The following is a 16,128-nucleotide window of genomic DNA, read 5'->3' as shown; positions in this document are numbered from 1 at the left end:
GCAGAGGTCAAGCTGCTGTTTATGCTGCACTGCGGGGGCTGCACCAAGAGTTCACAGCCCCTCACCCCTCCCGCCCGATCGCTGATGCCCTATCCCAAATGTCCAGCAGCCCTCCACCAGCAGCCATGCAGCTTGCTGTTGGACTACCGTAATGTCGCCCACGCTGATCGCCCACACTGAGTGGCGCTGAATGGTGGCGCCAGCGTATGAACGCCAGCACCGGTAAAGCAGCGGGTGCTGTCAGTTCCCCCCTTCTGCTCCCGCCCCAACCCACGACCCGGCCCCCAAGAGCGTGAACACGTCCCAGCTCCGCAACTGCCGTTACAGCCAACGGATACCATAGGAACCTGGTCCACTGTCTGCGCTGCGGGGCCTCGCGGCACCCACCAGCGAGGTTGGGCTCCGACATCCGAGCCTCCAGAACTGTCAGGCCCTCTTCACCACGACTAAAGCTCCTGCTTGTCGCTCCCCGCAATCTCCAAATGCTACGCCGCTCCTGCTCTGCTGTGCGCCCCGCGAGGCCAGAACCGCCGCCGATGCAGCGGCTGCAGGGCTACTCTGAACTCCACGACAAGGCGCTAATAAGTCCTGTAGAGCCCATAGCTGCCACGCCGATACGCCAGAGTGTCGCCTCTACAACTGGCCGCGTCCGCTTAGGCGGGGTTGGAGTTGGGACCGCGCTTCTTGCCGAAGCCCACCACTGCAATTGCAAGGGCAGAACATGAGTCAGACAGAAGAAAGACAATGTTTGGTGAAGACAGTGGCTCCGACTTTGGCCATCCAGCCCTGGCTGAAAGTCTGCGCAGCTGCCAAAGAAGTCCGCAGAATTTGCAGCCTGCCAATCCAAACAATTCCTGGACAATGGCTCACACCGCCGCCTGCTAACACGACTGCTTGCCAGCCTGCCGGCGGCAAGATGCACGTCCGCCTTTGTGGTCTCCTCGCGAGCCCAGCGCCACTAAATGCAGTCATCGCCGCTGCTGCTGATCCCAGCCTCCAAATAGGCGGCTTCCGCTGCGCAAATCACCGGTCGGCTGCAGAAATGTGCGCTCACCGACGTTGACGAAGCGGCGGTTGTACTTCATGCGCTTCATGGCACGGCCCCGCGGGCGCTTCTTCTTCTCCTGCTTGGGGACCTTGGGGGTCTGGCCGCGCACCTTACCGGCACGGGCGAGGGAACCGTGGACCTTGCCTGCAAGAAACAAGCGAACGTATACTCAGCGACAACACAGAAAAATATTTCAATCCATATGCTTACCCATTTTGATGCGTGTTGAAGAAGAGAGAGTGTTGTGGGGCGACGGGCAGAGTGTTGAGCGACCGCTCTGAGTTCCCCTTGGGATGGGCGCCCCATGGTGGCTCGAGACTGGAAACAGAGTCTCGCCCACCGCAACCCTTCAAATTAAATGCTATCAGTGGATGAACTATCTCCACTTAACGCTGAATTTCATCGACACTGTAGGGAGCCGGGTTGTTGCTTGCGCCCGTCACCAGCAGGGCCAGTTGTGCAAAGACCACACGTATTCCCACGCGAGTCAATTACGTTTGACTACAAATAGCTCATATAAGCTGTAACAATTAAGTCGCGCGTGAGAGGCGGCACATACGAGGCGCGGCGACAGAATGCCTGTAGCTCGGTGAAACCGGCCTGAGGAGCTGAGCGCTAAGACGGTGCCCCATCCACGGCATCGTCATGAGCTTTATATGTAAAGTTCTACGAAGTGCTTTGTTGCTACTTCTGCTCGCTGGGGTAAGTTTTCCGGGCTGCGGTCAGCTCTGACTGGTCTCTTTCTCCGCACGACTGCCTGCCGCGAGCTTAGCACGTTAACTCTCGTCACATATTCAGCCTGGGATGAGGCTCCTGGGAACAGGCAACGGGTGACAGCCGGGGCATGCCAAACCGTCAGCTGCGTGGGCTTTTGCAACGGGAGTTGTGTTAAGAATTAGTAATTCGAATTGAACAACAGCTGATTTGATCTGCGAGGCGAGAGCTCTTGTGCACCATTCGCTGGCCCTAACACCTCGCAGAGCTTGCTTGACGCCGCTTGGGCCCAGCCGGCGGCGTCCCCGCCTCCGGGAGGGGGCTGGCCCCTGTCAGCGCCACCGCCGCAGTCAGTCTCGGATGTTGCAAAGACGCCAGAGACCATCATGCAGCTGCGGGGGCTGACCGGCATACGCTCCTGCGCGGAGCTGCAGCCGATGTTCCTGGAGCTGCTGGACAGCGGCAACATATTCTCTCGCAACCAGCTCTGCTACGTCGGCCGGGAGGTGTTGACAGACGGAAGCGAGGACCTGAGCGACCCCGGACTGCAGCAGCTATCTCCGCCGTCGCTGCCGCTATCGCTGACTGCGCCCAGTCCGCCGTCGCTGTCGTCTTTCGTACTGTCCGCTGTCCTGCCGTCACTCGAAATGGCGCAGCGTGCGATTGCGAGCCTTGGTACGGACACGGGCGCAGACGTGAGCACCTTCATGCAGGTGGCGGGCATGCCATGCGGCGGTGCACTCCTGGCCACCACGCTGACGGAGGACCAGGACACCGCCACTGTGTACACCTTCAGCTGCGACGGCACGCTGTCAGTGCCGGGCAGCGTGGCGTCGCTGGTGCTGCCGGCCATGTGCTGCGCCACCAACGTGCCGCGGCCGCCCAAACGCCACACGCCACCACGGCCGCCGCCGGTGCTTCCGCCGTGGCGCGCGCTGCCGGACCCGCCCTCGCCGGAACCACCCTCGCCGCAGCCGCATCCACAGCTCCCCACCCGCCCGCCTCGGCCGCCGACGCGCCGCTACCCGCCACCAGCAGCAGTGCCGGGCGCGCCGCAGCTAACTCTCTTCGTAATGGCAGACCCGCAGCGCCTGCTCTGCGCCAAGCTGCTGGCGGCGTGCGAGACGCTGGCGCAGCCGTATGGCCTGCTGAACGGCAAGTACGGCTGCTACGCCAGCAACGAGCTCTCCTCCTCAGGCAGCACCACGCCTATGCCACGCTACGGCTCCGCTGCGCCACTGCCTAGTGCGTACACCGCCTCGAACGAGTCCCTGGCAGTGAACGGCACAGGCGCAAACAGCACGGATCTGGTACTTGCGGTTCCGTACATGATCGTGACAGCGACGTGGCCGGCACGGCTGTACAGCCGGTCATTTCGGCGCATGCAGGCGGCGCTGCCCAGCAGCGTGGAGGTGTTTGCCAGCCTGGGTGCCGTGCCCTGCAACACGGAGGTGAGGGCGGTGCTGCTGAGCACTACCGGCATGGTGCACCGGGAGGAGGCGTACGGCTGCAGCAATGCGCTACCTGCGGTGTATACAGCGCTGCTGGAGCAGGATGGGCTCAAGGTGGTGCCCAGGGTGCTGCTGTGCTGCCGGCCCCCGCCAGCACCAGTGCCTCCCAACGCGCCGCCACCGGGCGGTCCGGCACTGCCGCCGCCAGTGCACCCACCCCCGGGACCCTTCACGCCGCCCAGCCCGCCAGGCGCGCCGCCGCCGGGGCTGATAATTGAGCTGGCGCCGCCGCCGCAACCGCCGAGTCCACCGCGCTCCCCTTCACCCCCGCCTCCACCACCGCCTCCGCCTCCACCGCCCCCGCCGTTTCCCGGCTATGAGGATCACGTAAGCACCCATCCGCGGCCGCCACCTGGGCGCGTCCAGAACGGCCAAGAGTGGTTCCCACCGCCGCCTCCTAGCATCTCTTACAGTAAGTTTAGCGTGCTTTGCGCGAAATGTTACGTTGATCCCAGTATCCTGTTACTACCATTCTGGTTTCCGTCCTGACACAACTTTACCTATTCCTTCTGCCCGCCCGTAGCCTCTGCAAATTTATCAACGGGTGCCATCGTGGTCATAGCGGCGCTAGCTTCGGCGGCGTTCGTGTCTACGCTGGTCGTAGTGTTTGTCCTGTACCGCCGCCGCAGCCTTGGCGGAGCTGGCGCCAACAAGAGCGGCCCCGCGCCGGGCCCTGGTCCAGCGCCTGCCGCACCGGCAAGCTCAGAGGGGTACCAGGCGCAGCACGAGTCCGGTGCCGCTGCTGACACCGCCTGGGTCGGCATCTCGCTTACGGACGGTGACAGCACCTACCACCAACTGGCACACCCGCTGCAGCAGCAGGACAAGCAGCACGTGGAGCAGCTGCTGCAGCAGGCGCAGAAGAAGCAGCTGAGCACGAAGCGGGCCGACGGCGGACTGCTGGCCTACCAGTCCTCGCTGGAATCGCAGGTGTCCGTGGCGGGCACGGGCGTGGCGCTGGGGGGTACCACCAGCATTGGCACGGAGGCGGCGGCTAGCGGTGGTGTGGCCTCGCCGCAGTGGGTGGTGCTATACCCGGGCGGCGGCGAGGCTGGGCTTGACCCGCACCGCGTGTCAGTGCTGTTGCCTGAGGGCGACAGCGTGGCTGTGATTCGCGCATCGCCACATCGTGCGCTGCCTGCCCCTGTGTGGCAGCAGCAAGAGGCAGCAGCTGTGGAGGGAGGCGTTGCAGGGGACACGCTAGCGGCCGCGGCTGCGGCGCTGGAGGGTTGCGGTGGGGACAGGGCCCCGGGCGCGAGCAGCTTCGGTGTAATGGATGTGTTCCGGGAAGCGGCGCAGAACATCTGCCTGTCAAACGCAACCAGCGCCGCACCATCTGCAGCTGGCCTGCTTGCAGCAAACGGGCTCAGCGCCGTCCCGTCCAGCCTCCCGCCACTTTCACCCGGCGCGCTACACGGCGCTGCAGCTAGCGCTTCCCGGCAGCCCACAGGTGTCGCCGCGACGCCGTTCCAGCGTACACCCAGAGTGGGCGGCGTTAGCGCGGGGAGCGGCTGCCCACAGCCCGCTGCTTTGGTTGGACCGGTGCAACCGATGGCGTCTCGGGCCTTTTCCAGCGGCTCCCCCGGCACACCCGGGTCCGTACCACCTGCTACCAGCGCCTTTGCGCCCTCACCGGCCCGGCACCCGGCGTCATCTTCCATGCGCCGTCGTGAAGCGCCTTGCGAGCTGACGCTGCAGGACCTGTTTATGCAGTCGCCGCTCACTGGCGCCTACTTGGCCACGCCACCTACCAGCAGCGGTGGCGCGCCGCCCAGCCCGCCGCGGCACGCAGCCTCCGAGCCGCAGACGCCGCAGCGGCCGGTCCCTGCTGCCGCCGCGCCAACCGCAACGCTTGAGCGGCTGTCTGTGCAGCTGGCCATGAACATAGCGCGGCTCTCCAGAGCAACGCCGAGCGGCGACTTAGGTATGCGGTCAAGCGCACTCAGTGGTCTGCCAACGGTGGCGCACGGCGGCTCTCAGGCATCGTCGGTTGCGCGCCTGCAGCGGTGGCGCACATACACGGAGGGCCTCGGCCGCGGTGTGGCAGCAGCGCTGAGCGGCCTGGCGTGTGGCTCGGCAGCGCTGCACGACGTAGTCAGCGGCGGCGATGGCGCCCCAGAGCAGCGGGAGGACGGGCTGGCAAACGTGAATCACAGCAGTGCCGGCCGACGCAACTACAGCAGTGGGTCGCAGCCGGTGTCGGACTCCGCCTCAGGGGCACCCTCGGGGTTAGAATCAGGCAGCATATCGGGTAACGGCACGACGCTGTCGATGCGGTCGTCGCAAGGCACGGCGGGTGCAGTAGCGGTCTTGTCAGATGCAGAGGGCGCCGCTGGCCACCCGCCTGCCAAAACAGGCGGGGTCGCCGGTTTGTCACCCACCCACGACAGCGCTTTGCCACCACTACCGCCGACGCGCTCGCGCGGAATACCAGCGGCAGCGGACACAAGCGCGAGTGCAGCGACAGCGACCACGGCCGGGGCAGCTGGCAGCAGCGGGCAAGCTGTGCTGCTGCCGGCCCCCGCTGACCCCCACTTGGACCTGGACATCAGCCCGCGCGACCTCAAGCTGCAGGCCGACGGGCTGCTGGTAAGCCTCCTGTCTGCATATGGCCGTATTGTGTGCCTGCGGGCTGCCGACCAGGCTTGGGCTTCACAGCAAGGCATGAGTAGACCTGATCAAAGCTGTGTGTGCTACTGTGTATCCACAGGGCGCCGGCGCGTTCGGCTCAGTGTACCGTGGCCGTTTCCGGGACCAGCCCGTGGCGATCAAGGTGCTGCACCATCTGCACCTGCAGCAGCCCATGCCGGGTGGCTCGCCGGGTGGGCCTGGCGGCGCACTGCCGTACAAGGACAAGGAAGTGGAGTCGTTCCGGCAAGAGATCGCCATCCTGGCATCACTGCGGGTGAGCGCATGACCTGCTTGTGCTGCAAGTCGCCGGGAAGCTATGCGTACCGTGTAGGGCGGGCCAGTTCGCCTGTGAATCTGCACGAATGCTAGATTAGAGATGTCGCCTTTTCCCCTCATCGCAGCACCAAAATATCGTGCGCGTGCTGGGCGGCTGCGCGCACGCCGGGCGGCCCTTTTTGGTGATGGAGTTGCTGCCGCGCTGCCTGCACAATGTCATCCATGGCGCCAACAGCCGCCTGCCACTCAGCGAGGTGCTGCGGATTGCCACGGACGTGGCGCGCGGCCTGCGCTACCTGCACCCCGCCATCGTGCACCGCGATTGTGAGCCTGAAGCTTGTCCCGCTTGCGCACCTTGTTCCGTGCACTTGTGTTGCACTGTGGTCACGATTAGCAAAGTATGACATGGGTGGAACTCGTGATGATGAAGTCTGCCCATCGCCCCTGCCTGCATGCAGTGAAACCGGCCAACATCCTGCTTGATGCCACCGGCACTGCCAAGATTAGTGACTTCGGGCTGGCGCGCTACCACCTCAAGCCCTACATCAGCACGCAGCAGCCAGACGCGGGCAGCGTCGCTTACACCGCGCCCGAGGGCTTTGACCCTGCCATTGGCCGTTTGTCTTCGAAGTGCGATGTCTACTCCTTCGGCGTGCTCCTCTGGGGTAAGCACCAGTACAGTGCGGCTACAAGTCCATGCACTTGAATGTGGGTGCTGAGCGTTTCAAAGTGCACAGTTGAAATTCGTGCAATGGTCAGCCTCTATGGGACAAGCATTTCTGACCTGCTGCGCCCACCCGCTACCCTTCCACAGAAATGATCACTCAGGAGCACCCCTGGAGTGGCGATTCCAACGTGGCCATCATTTACCGTGTGGCCGTGCACCGCATGCGCCTGCCCGTGCCCGCCGACCTGGCCGTGTGCCCGCCCCGCCTGGCGACGCTGCTGGAGGCTTGCATGGCGTACCGCCCGGCGGACCGGCCCGACATGCGACACGTGCTGGGCGAGCTGGAGGCTATGAGCACGGTGGCGGTGCGCCACTGAACTGATGCGTGCGGTGCGCGGGGGTTTGCACTTGGCACGATTGATTATTGGGTGGGAGTGGGCGCTGTGTGGACAGCAGAAATAAATGGTTACAGCATGTGCAGTATGTATTGAAGCGGGCCTTGACTGTGACCTTGTTTCGGTTGCGAGACAGAACGTGCCTCTAATGGTAGGGCTCTGACGACTGTGGGGAAAGTTGTGCAATAGTCTGTGGTTCAACAGTCCTTAGCCGCGGCACCCTGTGATTCGGGGACGCTAGCACGTACCGATTGCAACCTTCCTCGTGTGTGACCCGCAACCGATTCGTGTTGATCCCTGTGACCTTCGACCAGGACAGTGACACCAATAGTCTCGTGCCTTCTGTTGTGGGGCTTAGCTCACGGCATATACAATTTATTGTGGAGCTGCATTAGATTCCTTCTTGTCATTGATTTGTGGCGAGGGGCGCATGACTTACTGAGTGTAGACCGCCAGCCGCCTGGCTATGTGTGGATGTGTGCAAGGATTCATGTGCTTGGGGGGAATTAGACACAGTTCTACACAGGCTAGTGTAAATGTTGCAGTTGGTTCGTGCGCAAGCCAGTTATGAATGCAATTGATCGTTCATATGGTTATGGCAACGACGCGATGTGGTGACTAGCCATCTTTGCCCTAGTACACCATGGGGGCATGTCACACCCGTGGAGGGCACTGTAACACGGCGGGCGGCCGGTTGCAGTACGTGTGAGTTCGAGTTTGAGGGCAGAGTTTTACCCCTATCCAAAAGCCTTTGCATTTGAATACGCGCTGACAGCCCAGCATGTCTTGGGATGCCCGTGATGTTCGGACCTGTTCCTTGCACAGCGTGTTTTCCCACGTGTAACCATTCAAGAATACGTACTAGTACGCGCCAGTACGTACTACGGACTGTGCAATGGGTTCAATTGCCTCCACAGCGGGTCTAAACTAAGGAAGCCCGGGCATGCTGCGGGGCCTGTTTATCGAAGATGCTCTAAGGAAACGAGTTACGGTACACACGATGCCAGAGGAGGTCGTCGGAGCCAGCAAGCAAGGGGAGAAACCAGCCAGTCAGTAGCGCAAAATGCGAGTCCACATGTTACCTCCAAAACGGACGCTGAGGCTGACATGAGCCCAGTGCTCGTATCTTCCTTCTTTTCGACAGAAATTTGCTCCAAAATGCCTCCGGCGGAAGAATTTTTTTATTCTTGCCGCCAAAAATCTGTGGAAACGCTTCAGGTTTTGAGGGGTCTTTCTGAGATTCGCAGAAGACATTTTAGGGCGCTTCTGTAACTTGTCCGGGCCCAAGGCAAGGGTGACTGAGGTTCCCCAGGAAACTCTATCTACGGCCGTGTCCTGCTGGCACCGTGGGGGCACACCAAGATAGGGCAGCCTTCCACTAGGGGAGTCATGACGTGGGTGGGTGAGCGTGATGTATGAGCGTGGGAGAGGGCGCTGGGGTTTGGCGTGGGGATGGGCCACGTTGTGCCATGGAGCCATAGAGCCGGTGCTTTTTCAGCAACGAAGGCAACAGACCGCACGCTGTAACAGGGGCACATCCCGTGCGGTGGAATATTTTGCTGTGCCGGAGCCGAAACGTGGGCTGAGGGCAACAGCAACCTCACCCTGCACGCTGTGACAGCGGCACATGCGGTGCGGCGGAATATTTTGCTGTGCCGGAGCCGGAATGTGGGCTGGGGGCAACTGCAGCCGCATTTGGCACGCTGCAACAGGACAAGCTTGTTTGCCATTGCACCAGATGCCCAGTACCAGCCATGTGTACAAAGCTGTGTGTTTGTGTGGAGCGAGTTTCTGTTTTGAGATGGATGCACGGCACGAATGGGAGATTGAGAGATTGCTGACACGGCCTGCCACCCCCCTGGCTTGACACGAACCGTGCATAGGTCGGGGGCGGAGCCCCCGGAAAATTTTTGGATGAAAGATGCGGCGGCAGCGGTTTTCTGAAAATTAAAGATGCCCTATTTCGGAAATCTGTCACTGGCGCCGCACCTGCCTTCTTAAGATACGAGCACTGCATGAGCCGCCGGTCGCAGACTGTGAGGAGGCATCCGGATGTGCTGGCTGGGCTAACGGACTCTGCCAGGTGGGTGCCGGAGGCAACGGAATATTCCGCGCCACGCAGAACCAACCTGGAGACACCCTGTTTACGGTATAACGTTGGGGCGGGGGAGTCAGGACCTTGGTCAGGACGCCAGGTTTGTGCTAGGGCTTGCGTCTTCGGGGAGCAGCAAGGTACGGGTCCCAATGCAGCCTCTTAAGCGAACAAGATTGGGCATTACCGGGGTGCATTCTCGCCGCGTGAGGCTGTATACGGTGATTACGGTCCCTGAATCTCGCCAACTACCCCTTCCCCGGGGGGGGGTAACTTTGAACCAATCCCGTAAGGAAACAGTCGCGCTGCAAGGGGGGGGGTTAAGGAGCGGAGTCCCCCCAAACACTAAAAGCTAGGTGTTTGGGGGCCCCTGGATGCCGTGGGCGAGAACGTGGTCAGGGCCCGTCTCGCCAGCGGCGGCGGCCTACCCCTAAAAGATGCGAGCCCTGGTTTGGGCCGACGGCAGGTGGGCATCAGCGGGGCATCCAACCGGCCGCGTGTCTGCCACAGGACGATGCCAGCCCTATGACAAATTGACAACCGAACCATGTCAAACATTGCAGCAGGCTGACAGCGTGGGGTAGGTTTAGGGAAGCTCATTCAAGGGGGGGGGGAAACAATGATTTTGGACCCCATGAGGCCATGACCCAAAACCTCCCGAGCCCCCATCCGGACCGACCGACCGCCCCTACCCACCGTGCACCCCCTCAAAACCCACTCAAACCCCTTTCGTTTCTAGCCAGGTCGGTGTCAATCGACTTCTCTCGGCGAGCTCTACAATGGTATACCTCCAGTTCAGCGGGAGGCAAGTTCTTGACCGGCAGCCATGCCACACATGTCCATGTGTCCATGGCCGATCACTGACCCTACTGCGGGACTAACACTCTAACAGGGCGTATGCTTAAGCTTGCATTTGCGCTCGTCCATACGATGTTCGGAATTGTGTGCCGGAAGAGATGGGTCACGTTTCTCCCGGGATCTTGTGAAGCATCCCGGGATCGATGTGACGTGGTCGCCAGCATTGATTGCCGGCAGCCTTGTCGTCACGACCCACACCAAGCCTTGGCCGTTACGGATCAGCGTCAGCTCACATAGTCTCCATGACATCAGTGAGAGACGCTCAGGTGGAGCTCTGCTGAGCTCTGCGTGACTTGGATGCCGATGCAGACGGACAAGCCGCCGCATTCCAGGGGCCAAACGTTCTGCAAATACTCCAGTATGTGCTTGCTTGTGTGTGCTAGTGCTTGTGCTATTGGGCGGAGCGTTTAGATGGGCATTCTGAGCGCGAGACGAAACCTAGCAGTCCACACGCTGCGTGACGAAACCTTGGGACACAGAAGACCGAGGACCGACACTGAACTTTGGGAGCCCATAACTTTGCGACAACTACCCTGATTGAAACTCTGAAAGCAAATTCTAAACGCTCCCTCTAAGCTCTTTCCATTTGAATCATGGGGATAAATTCCGGCGGAGTTACCCGCCCCCCCCCCCCCCCTTGCCAGCCTGGACAGGACGTGGCATGGGGGGGGAGTAGGGAAACCATGGAGCCGTCTACCTGCGCGGCCCCGGTCGGCCAGACTATTTGTCCTTTTCGCCGACATAAAATAATCTGCGCTAGCAACAATGACCGGCTACAACGCTTGAGGGCGACTGTCGCAAATGGCTGCAACAGCCGTGACAGCCGTGACATTACAGTCGTTACAACAACACTAGTACTTCAATGTTGACATCAAGCCCTAGTTCTGCGTTATGGAATAGGGACGGGTCAGCTGCAGCAGCTTCCGCGACAGAAATGAACTCGCGATTATGGCTCGGTCTCCTGGTCGCAGTCATATGTAAGTGTTGCAGACAAATATGATCTGATTTACTTTCACCCTTGGACGCGGCTTGTGAAGCAAAGATGTCATGTCATCGTCAACCAGTTTATCGCTTTCACAAGCATACTACCGCATAAGGGGAAGCAAGCGCGCAGATTACTTCTGGGTTGGGACTCGCATCCTGACGAGGTCCCGACAGGGCGCGGCACCCGAAAGCCCCTTACCTTGCTGGCAACTGCCCCACTCCCTTTTGTGCAGATGGGGCTGTGGCTGTGGCGGCAAACTTCGTGAATAAATACGCGGTGCTGGTGTTCCCACTGCCCACGGCCATTTTGCTCATGCAAACGGTGACGGCCATGGTCCTACTGCGTGTGGCGGCTGCGTTGGGCTTCACGACCGTACCTCGCCTGGGCAAGATTCGGGTGTGGATGCTGTTGCCCCTCACAATCTGCTACGCAGCCCACGCTGTGCTCGTGCTTTACTCGCTGTAAGATATGCACTTGGACTGCCGTGTGATGAACCATTGTTGTGGGCGTGAAGGGTTTCCAGTAGGTAGGCGTTGTTACCAGGCACTCCCACTCAAGCTACTGAACATCGTGTCCTTGTCACGTGCAGGGCGTTCTTGTCGGTGCCCATGTACAACACGCTTAAGCGCTTGACACCAGTTATTGTACTGGTGATGAAGGTGGGTGTTAGCGACGGGGTCTGGGCTACTTACTACTAAGCAGCCCCTCACGCATCGCCCCTCGCCCCATCGTGATCGCCCCTCACCCCTCGCTATCAAAGCGCATGTGCACCATGTGTCTTCACAATTGCTTTACCGCTGGTTTTGCACGATGCCGCAGGGGGTCATGGACCAGCGCATGCCGGACATGGCTACAACGCTGTCTGTGCTGCTGATTGTCGGTAAGCATGAAGAGCTGTGGCATCGCTTAGGCGGTTGGGCTATTCGGGCGTCCCAGCGTGCAAGTACCCTAACACCAGGAACTGTTGTGGCGGCACACCTTCAGGTGGCTGCCTGGTAGCTGGTGCTGGGGATCTTTCCTTCGATGGGAACGTAAGTTGTGGTTGGGCAGTGCCATGAACTGTAGTACATTGTATGGCAATATTGTTGCTTATGTGGAGTTGACACCTTGCACCTGGCCTCACAGTATGATCCCAATGGTTGCTTGTAACAGGGCTACTCCCTAACGGCGTTGTGCGCGCTTATGCAAGCCACCTATATCCTACTTGCGGAGCGCCTTGGTAGTGGTGGTAGTACTAGCAGTAGCCGCAGCGGCAGTGCACATGGGCCGGCGCATACTGCTCGGGCGCACAAACAGCGGGAGGTGGCGTCAGCAGGAGGCCCAGGCTCTGACGTTGATAGCGCGGAGGCCGGGGGCTCGCACGGGCACACGCAGTCGCATCATCACCATCACGGCGCAGGTGGGCTATTGTTTGAGGCGGACGTCGCACACAGCACGGGCGTGGAGCTGCATGCCAATGCACATCTGCACAGTACGCCGCACACACACGGGCCTGCCTGCCACCATGCGCACGGACGCGCAAGCCCCCTGGCACACATGACGAACGTCGCATCGGGACCTCCAGGGTTCGAAGAAGACGGCGGAAGCAAAGGTCCGCTGGGACCTATCGAGCTGCTCTACAGCATTTGCGTCATCGCCACGGTGCCGCTGATTGTTGCGTCGCTCATATCAGGCGACGCCGCGGCCGCCCCTACGCTGCTGAAAGAGCTGCATGAGAGCATGGGCTACGTGGGGTTCATGACATGGCTCGTGGTGACGGCCGTGATGGAGGGCCTGCTGACGGGTATGGTCATTCTGTGCACGCAGCTAAACAGCGCGCTGACGACCTCAGTGGTGGGCGTGCTCAAGGGCGTCGTGAGCAGTGTGCTGGGGTTCTTCCTGTTGGGGGGCGTCAAGTTCCACATTGTAAATGTTGCGGGCATGGCCATGAACATGGCGGGTGGCGTCTGGTACTCATTTGCGCAGGTGCTGAAGGGCAAATCCGCCAGCTAGCGCAGAAGATACTGGGCCATGTGTACTACTTGCCTTGGTGTGGCTTCTGTGCCTGCTTACGTGCCGCATGTTTTGGGTTACGGGCACTTTGAGATGCGTCAACACGCGCCCTAGCTCGGAATGTGCCATATTTGGCCCACTTTTGGCCCAGACCGCTACAGGGCTTCCTAGGCGCCCACGCTTGCCTAAATATTGATGTAAGCACTATATAAGATTATTGCACGGGTTGGGGGTCAAAAGGGCGCGGTGGGCGAGTGGATTCTGGGGGCCGGGTTCTGGGGGGAAAACTGAGGGGCGACCCCAAATTGGCCCACCGGGCCGCGAGGCGTTTTGGTCATCCCTGCTGGCGATTTGCCGATTTCGATACCCTATAGATGTCATATGAGGATTGTTGCAACCGTCCGGGCAGGATTGGGAGTGTTCTGGATGCACATTGCGCCTTAAATGCTCAGCATGTTGTTTTGTTTGTCGTCTGCAGGCGCATTCTGGCTTGCACAAATCACTAAAGGACAAACATCATAAGATATTAAATGCGCAGACCAGGCAACCTGCAGTCCGTCTGCTCCACATGCCATATCTCGCTTAGGCGGTCTTTTGTTCCTGGATTTCATGCTGTCGAGTTATCTGCACACTTAGATGTAAGCTAGATAGCTTCGAGGCGAATTGGCTGGGTCCTAGCGAGCGCGACATTTGACATTTTGACTTCTGTTTTCGCTAAAATTTAAGTCCAGAAACCGTCCAGAGACCTTTACGTATGTCACATGATGCTTTTTCGATGCTATAGGGGCCTGGAATCATGCAGTCCCCAGGCAGTGCAGTGGCACTTGCCGGAGTGGCACCCGCCGCACCGAGCCCGGCAGGGCCAGCCCTAGTTTACCCATTTAAGCTTGCTAAGCTATCACTTACATGTAAATGATAATATATATGCAGAGAACTGGGCGGTCAGGCAGGCTTTTGAAGACCAGGGCGTGGGCTCTGGCGAGTGGGCCAAATAATCGGGCGGGCGCACAGGGCCGTTTTCGGGGACTGCTCGGGAATCGGCCTCTTACTGGCCTCCCAGTCCTTGGATAATCCTTATATAATATAACCATGCAATATTAAATCAGGCAGGCTCTGAATCCGTGCGGGCCAGCCGCACGGGCAAGTGGGCCAAATTGGGGTAGGCGGGCAATTAGGCACATTCCGAGCTAGTGGCTTGCATTGTGTCGGGGTGCGCCACTGTCTGCTAGCCAAATATTGGTTGGACGCACGTAGCCAGCGAACGTGTGTTAAGATGCACGTTTGGAACACGGTTGGGTTATCCAGCATATATCAGGGTCGATGAACGGCTCACGCCGGGGTAGGGGCACGCCAATTTGCCCACGCCCGGGGTAGGGGCCATGGCATGGGTGAATTCGCGACTATGGCAATTTGCGCTAATTCGGGAATTAGTGCGCAACTTTGTTAGGCTGTCTTGGACGCCCAGCATAATTACATTTATGCGACCGGACGCTTCTTTACTTGTTGTCAGTGTTAGAGCCTGTCCGCGGCACAAGTTCGGCCAGCACGACCGTCAAATCCCTTTGTAGCGCTCTAATGACCCCAAGCAAGGTTGCAGCAAACTTAGGAGTCAATATAGAGATGGTAGTAGGCGGTATCTGGGGCTGAAAGCCGTGGAATGCGCGGCTGCACAAATTTGCCAAGTTGCGTTCTTCGCCGACAAGGCTTCGCTCTATGGATCGGCAGCGCACTATTGAATTATTGCCAATGTGGTATCGTTTTCAAGTGCTCGCGGCACGAAACACTGATGTTAATACTGCTGTGTTGTTTTCCATTAACTATGGGGGGTTCCGGGGGCGTAGCCCCCGGGAAAAATTTTGGAAATCCCTGGCACAAAACGCTTGATTTTTGACGTTGGTAAGGAGGGCACGGCGTGCTCCGCCGGGGTCACAACTGCTGGGGGCAGCCGTGGGCACGACACGCGGTCAGGTAGCCCGGCCTGCCATGCTTCTACTTGCTGGGCGTGGGCGCTACACCTCCTCTGCCTCGGACACTCATGTGTGGCCCTACCGGGCAAGGATAGCAGTGTTGGGCCGGACAGATACATCTCCTGCAGCGTGGTAAAGGTGGCTGCTGGTCGCCGCCACACCACGCCGCTGGACCCCTTGCCCTCGCCCTCGCTCCCCTGCCCCCTGTCTACGCACTGCGTAAATAATAAATTAAATTATGAGCTGCAGTGGCTGCTGTATCGTGGGCCACCGCTCCTATCCACTGCATAATTGACCCAAGCTGGGCGTGGGGCGACAGGGGCAGCAAGGTGGGTACTCGTACTCGCTGGGTACGCGCCTAACTTCTGCGCAATTTGCGCGGCCTTCGGCCGCGCAAGTTCCCCCAACCCCATTTCAGCATAATAACGGCCTCTGGATCACCCCATAATTCCCGCAATTTGCCCAGCCCGACGAGTTAGGTGTGCGATGGGACAGTCTTAAGGCAGGTTGGTGAAGTCCCGTGGGGTGCAGCAGATGGCAAACAATTTGACGGCGGTGCATGAGCGCGCGACTGGTCGAACGCCGGAGTTACTGTACCGACAAGTTGCTGGCTGTACGGAAGTTTGCTGACGCACATTCCTCACGGTCCGGGCGCCCGGCCAGGCGACAGCACCACACAGACACACCGCAACGCCACCAGGGCTTGCATCTTCCAGGGGTGGGCCGCCGCCGCAGGCGAGAAGGGCCCTCACCACGTTCTCGCCCACAGCATCCAGGGGCCCCAACAGTGCTCGTATCTTCCTTTTCGACAGAAATTTGCCCCAAAACGCCTCCGGCGGAAGAAATTTTCAGGTTTGGAGGGGTCTTTCTGAGATTCGCAGAAGACATTTTAGGGCGTTTCTGTAACTTGTCCGGGCCCAAGGCAAGGGTGACTAAGGTTCCCCAGGAAACTCTATCTACGGCCGTGTCCTGCTGGCACCCATGTGGGCACA

The 16,128-nt window shown here is 60.0% G+C and overlaps 3 protein-coding genes across 4 annotated transcripts; 2 read left to right on the top strand and 1 right to left on the bottom strand.

Moving 5' to 3' along the window:
* Positions 1-305: 305 nt before the first annotated feature.
* On the bottom strand, positions 306-1,419 carry CHLRE_16g666301v5 (ribosomal protein S30). Its single transcript, XM_001701412.2, has 3 exons — positions 1,259-1,419; positions 1,055-1,192; positions 306-700 (listed from the first exon to the last, which is right to left on the bottom strand). The coding sequence occupies exons 1-3, from the start codon at positions 1,260-1,262 to the stop codon at positions 654-656; spliced, it is 189 nt and encodes a 62-aa protein (XP_001701464.1). The 5' UTR covers positions 1,263-1,419; the 3' UTR covers positions 306-653.
* A 100-nt stretch (positions 1,420-1,519) lies between these two features.
* CHLRE_16g666300v5 (uncharacterized protein) lies at positions 1,520-8,098 on the top strand. Its single transcript, XM_043071066.1, has 7 exons — positions 1,520-1,750; positions 2,029-3,685; positions 3,797-5,862; positions 5,984-6,178; positions 6,306-6,504; positions 6,639-6,845; positions 6,995-8,098. The coding sequence occupies exons 1-7, from the start codon at positions 1,694-1,696 to the stop codon at positions 7,222-7,224; spliced, it is 4,611 nt and encodes a 1,536-aa protein (XP_042915707.1). The 5' UTR covers positions 1,520-1,693; the 3' UTR covers positions 7,225-8,098.
* Positions 8,099-10,937: 2,839 nt separating this feature from the next.
* CHLRE_16g666250v5 (uncharacterized protein) lies at positions 10,938-15,195 on the top strand. 2 transcript variants are annotated; one of them, XM_043071065.1, is made up of 7 exons: positions 10,938-11,169; positions 11,410-11,638; positions 11,767-11,836; positions 11,997-12,057; positions 12,162-12,208; positions 12,330-12,576; positions 12,742-15,195. In XM_043071065.1, exons 1-7 carry the CDS (start codon positions 11,127-11,129, stop codon positions 13,167-13,169), a joined length of 1,125 nt encoding a protein of 374 aa, XP_042915705.1. In that variant the 5' UTR covers positions 10,938-11,126; the 3' UTR covers positions 13,170-15,195. The 2 variants fall into 2 exon arrangements, with proteins under 2 accessions (XP_042915705.1, XP_042915706.1); XM_043071064.1 differs by having other exon boundaries at positions 12,330-15,195.
* The last annotated feature ends 933 nt before the right edge of the window (positions 15,196-16,128 follow it).

The sequence above is a fragment of the Chlamydomonas reinhardtii genome, chromosome 16 (assembly GCF_000002595.2).
Source record: "Chlamydomonas reinhardtii strain CC-503 cw92 mt+ chromosome 16, whole genome shotgun sequence".
Taxonomy (NCBI): domain Eukaryota; kingdom Viridiplantae; phylum Chlorophyta; class Chlorophyceae; order Chlamydomonadales; family Chlamydomonadaceae; genus Chlamydomonas; species Chlamydomonas reinhardtii.
Note: the sequence above shows the minus strand (reverse complement) of the source record. Positions and strands in the feature narration are given on the sequence as shown.

What these genes read in the sequence shown, in the direction of transcription:
- CHLRE_16g666250v5 (XM_043071064.1), top strand. Translation starts at nt 11,127, where the DNA reads ATGAACTCGCGATTATGGCTCGGTCTCCTGGTCGCAGTCATAT. An exon ending in GTCTGTGCTGCTGATTGTCG is followed by an intron (nt 12,058 to 12,161) that starts GTAAGCATGAAG and finishes GCACACCTTCAG; the next exon opens with GTGGCTGCCTGGTAGCTGGT. An exon ending in ATCTTTCCTTCGATGGGAAC is followed by an intron (nt 12,209 to 12,329) that starts GTAAGTTGTGGT and finishes TGCTTGTAACAG; the next exon opens with GGCTACTCCCTAACGGCGTT.
- CHLRE_16g666301v5 (XM_001701412.2), bottom strand. An exon ending in CCGCCGCTTCGTCAACGTCG is followed by an intron (nt 701 to 1,054) that starts GTGAGCGCACAT and finishes TTGCAATTGCAG; the next exon opens with TGGTGGGCTTCGGCAAGAAG.
- CHLRE_16g666300v5 (XM_043071066.1), top strand. Translation starts at nt 1,694, where the DNA reads ATGAGCTTTATATGTAAAGTTCTACGAAGTGCTTTGTTGCTACTTCTG. An exon ending in TGCAGGCCGACGGGCTGCTG is followed by an intron (nt 5,863 to 5,983) that starts GTAAGCCTCCTG and finishes GTGTATCCACAG; the next exon opens with GGCGCCGGCGCGTTCGGCTC. An exon ending in CTTCGGCGTGCTCCTCTGGG is followed by an intron (nt 6,846 to 6,994) that starts GTAAGCACCAGT and finishes ACCCTTCCACAG; the next exon opens with AAATGATCACTCAGGAGCAC.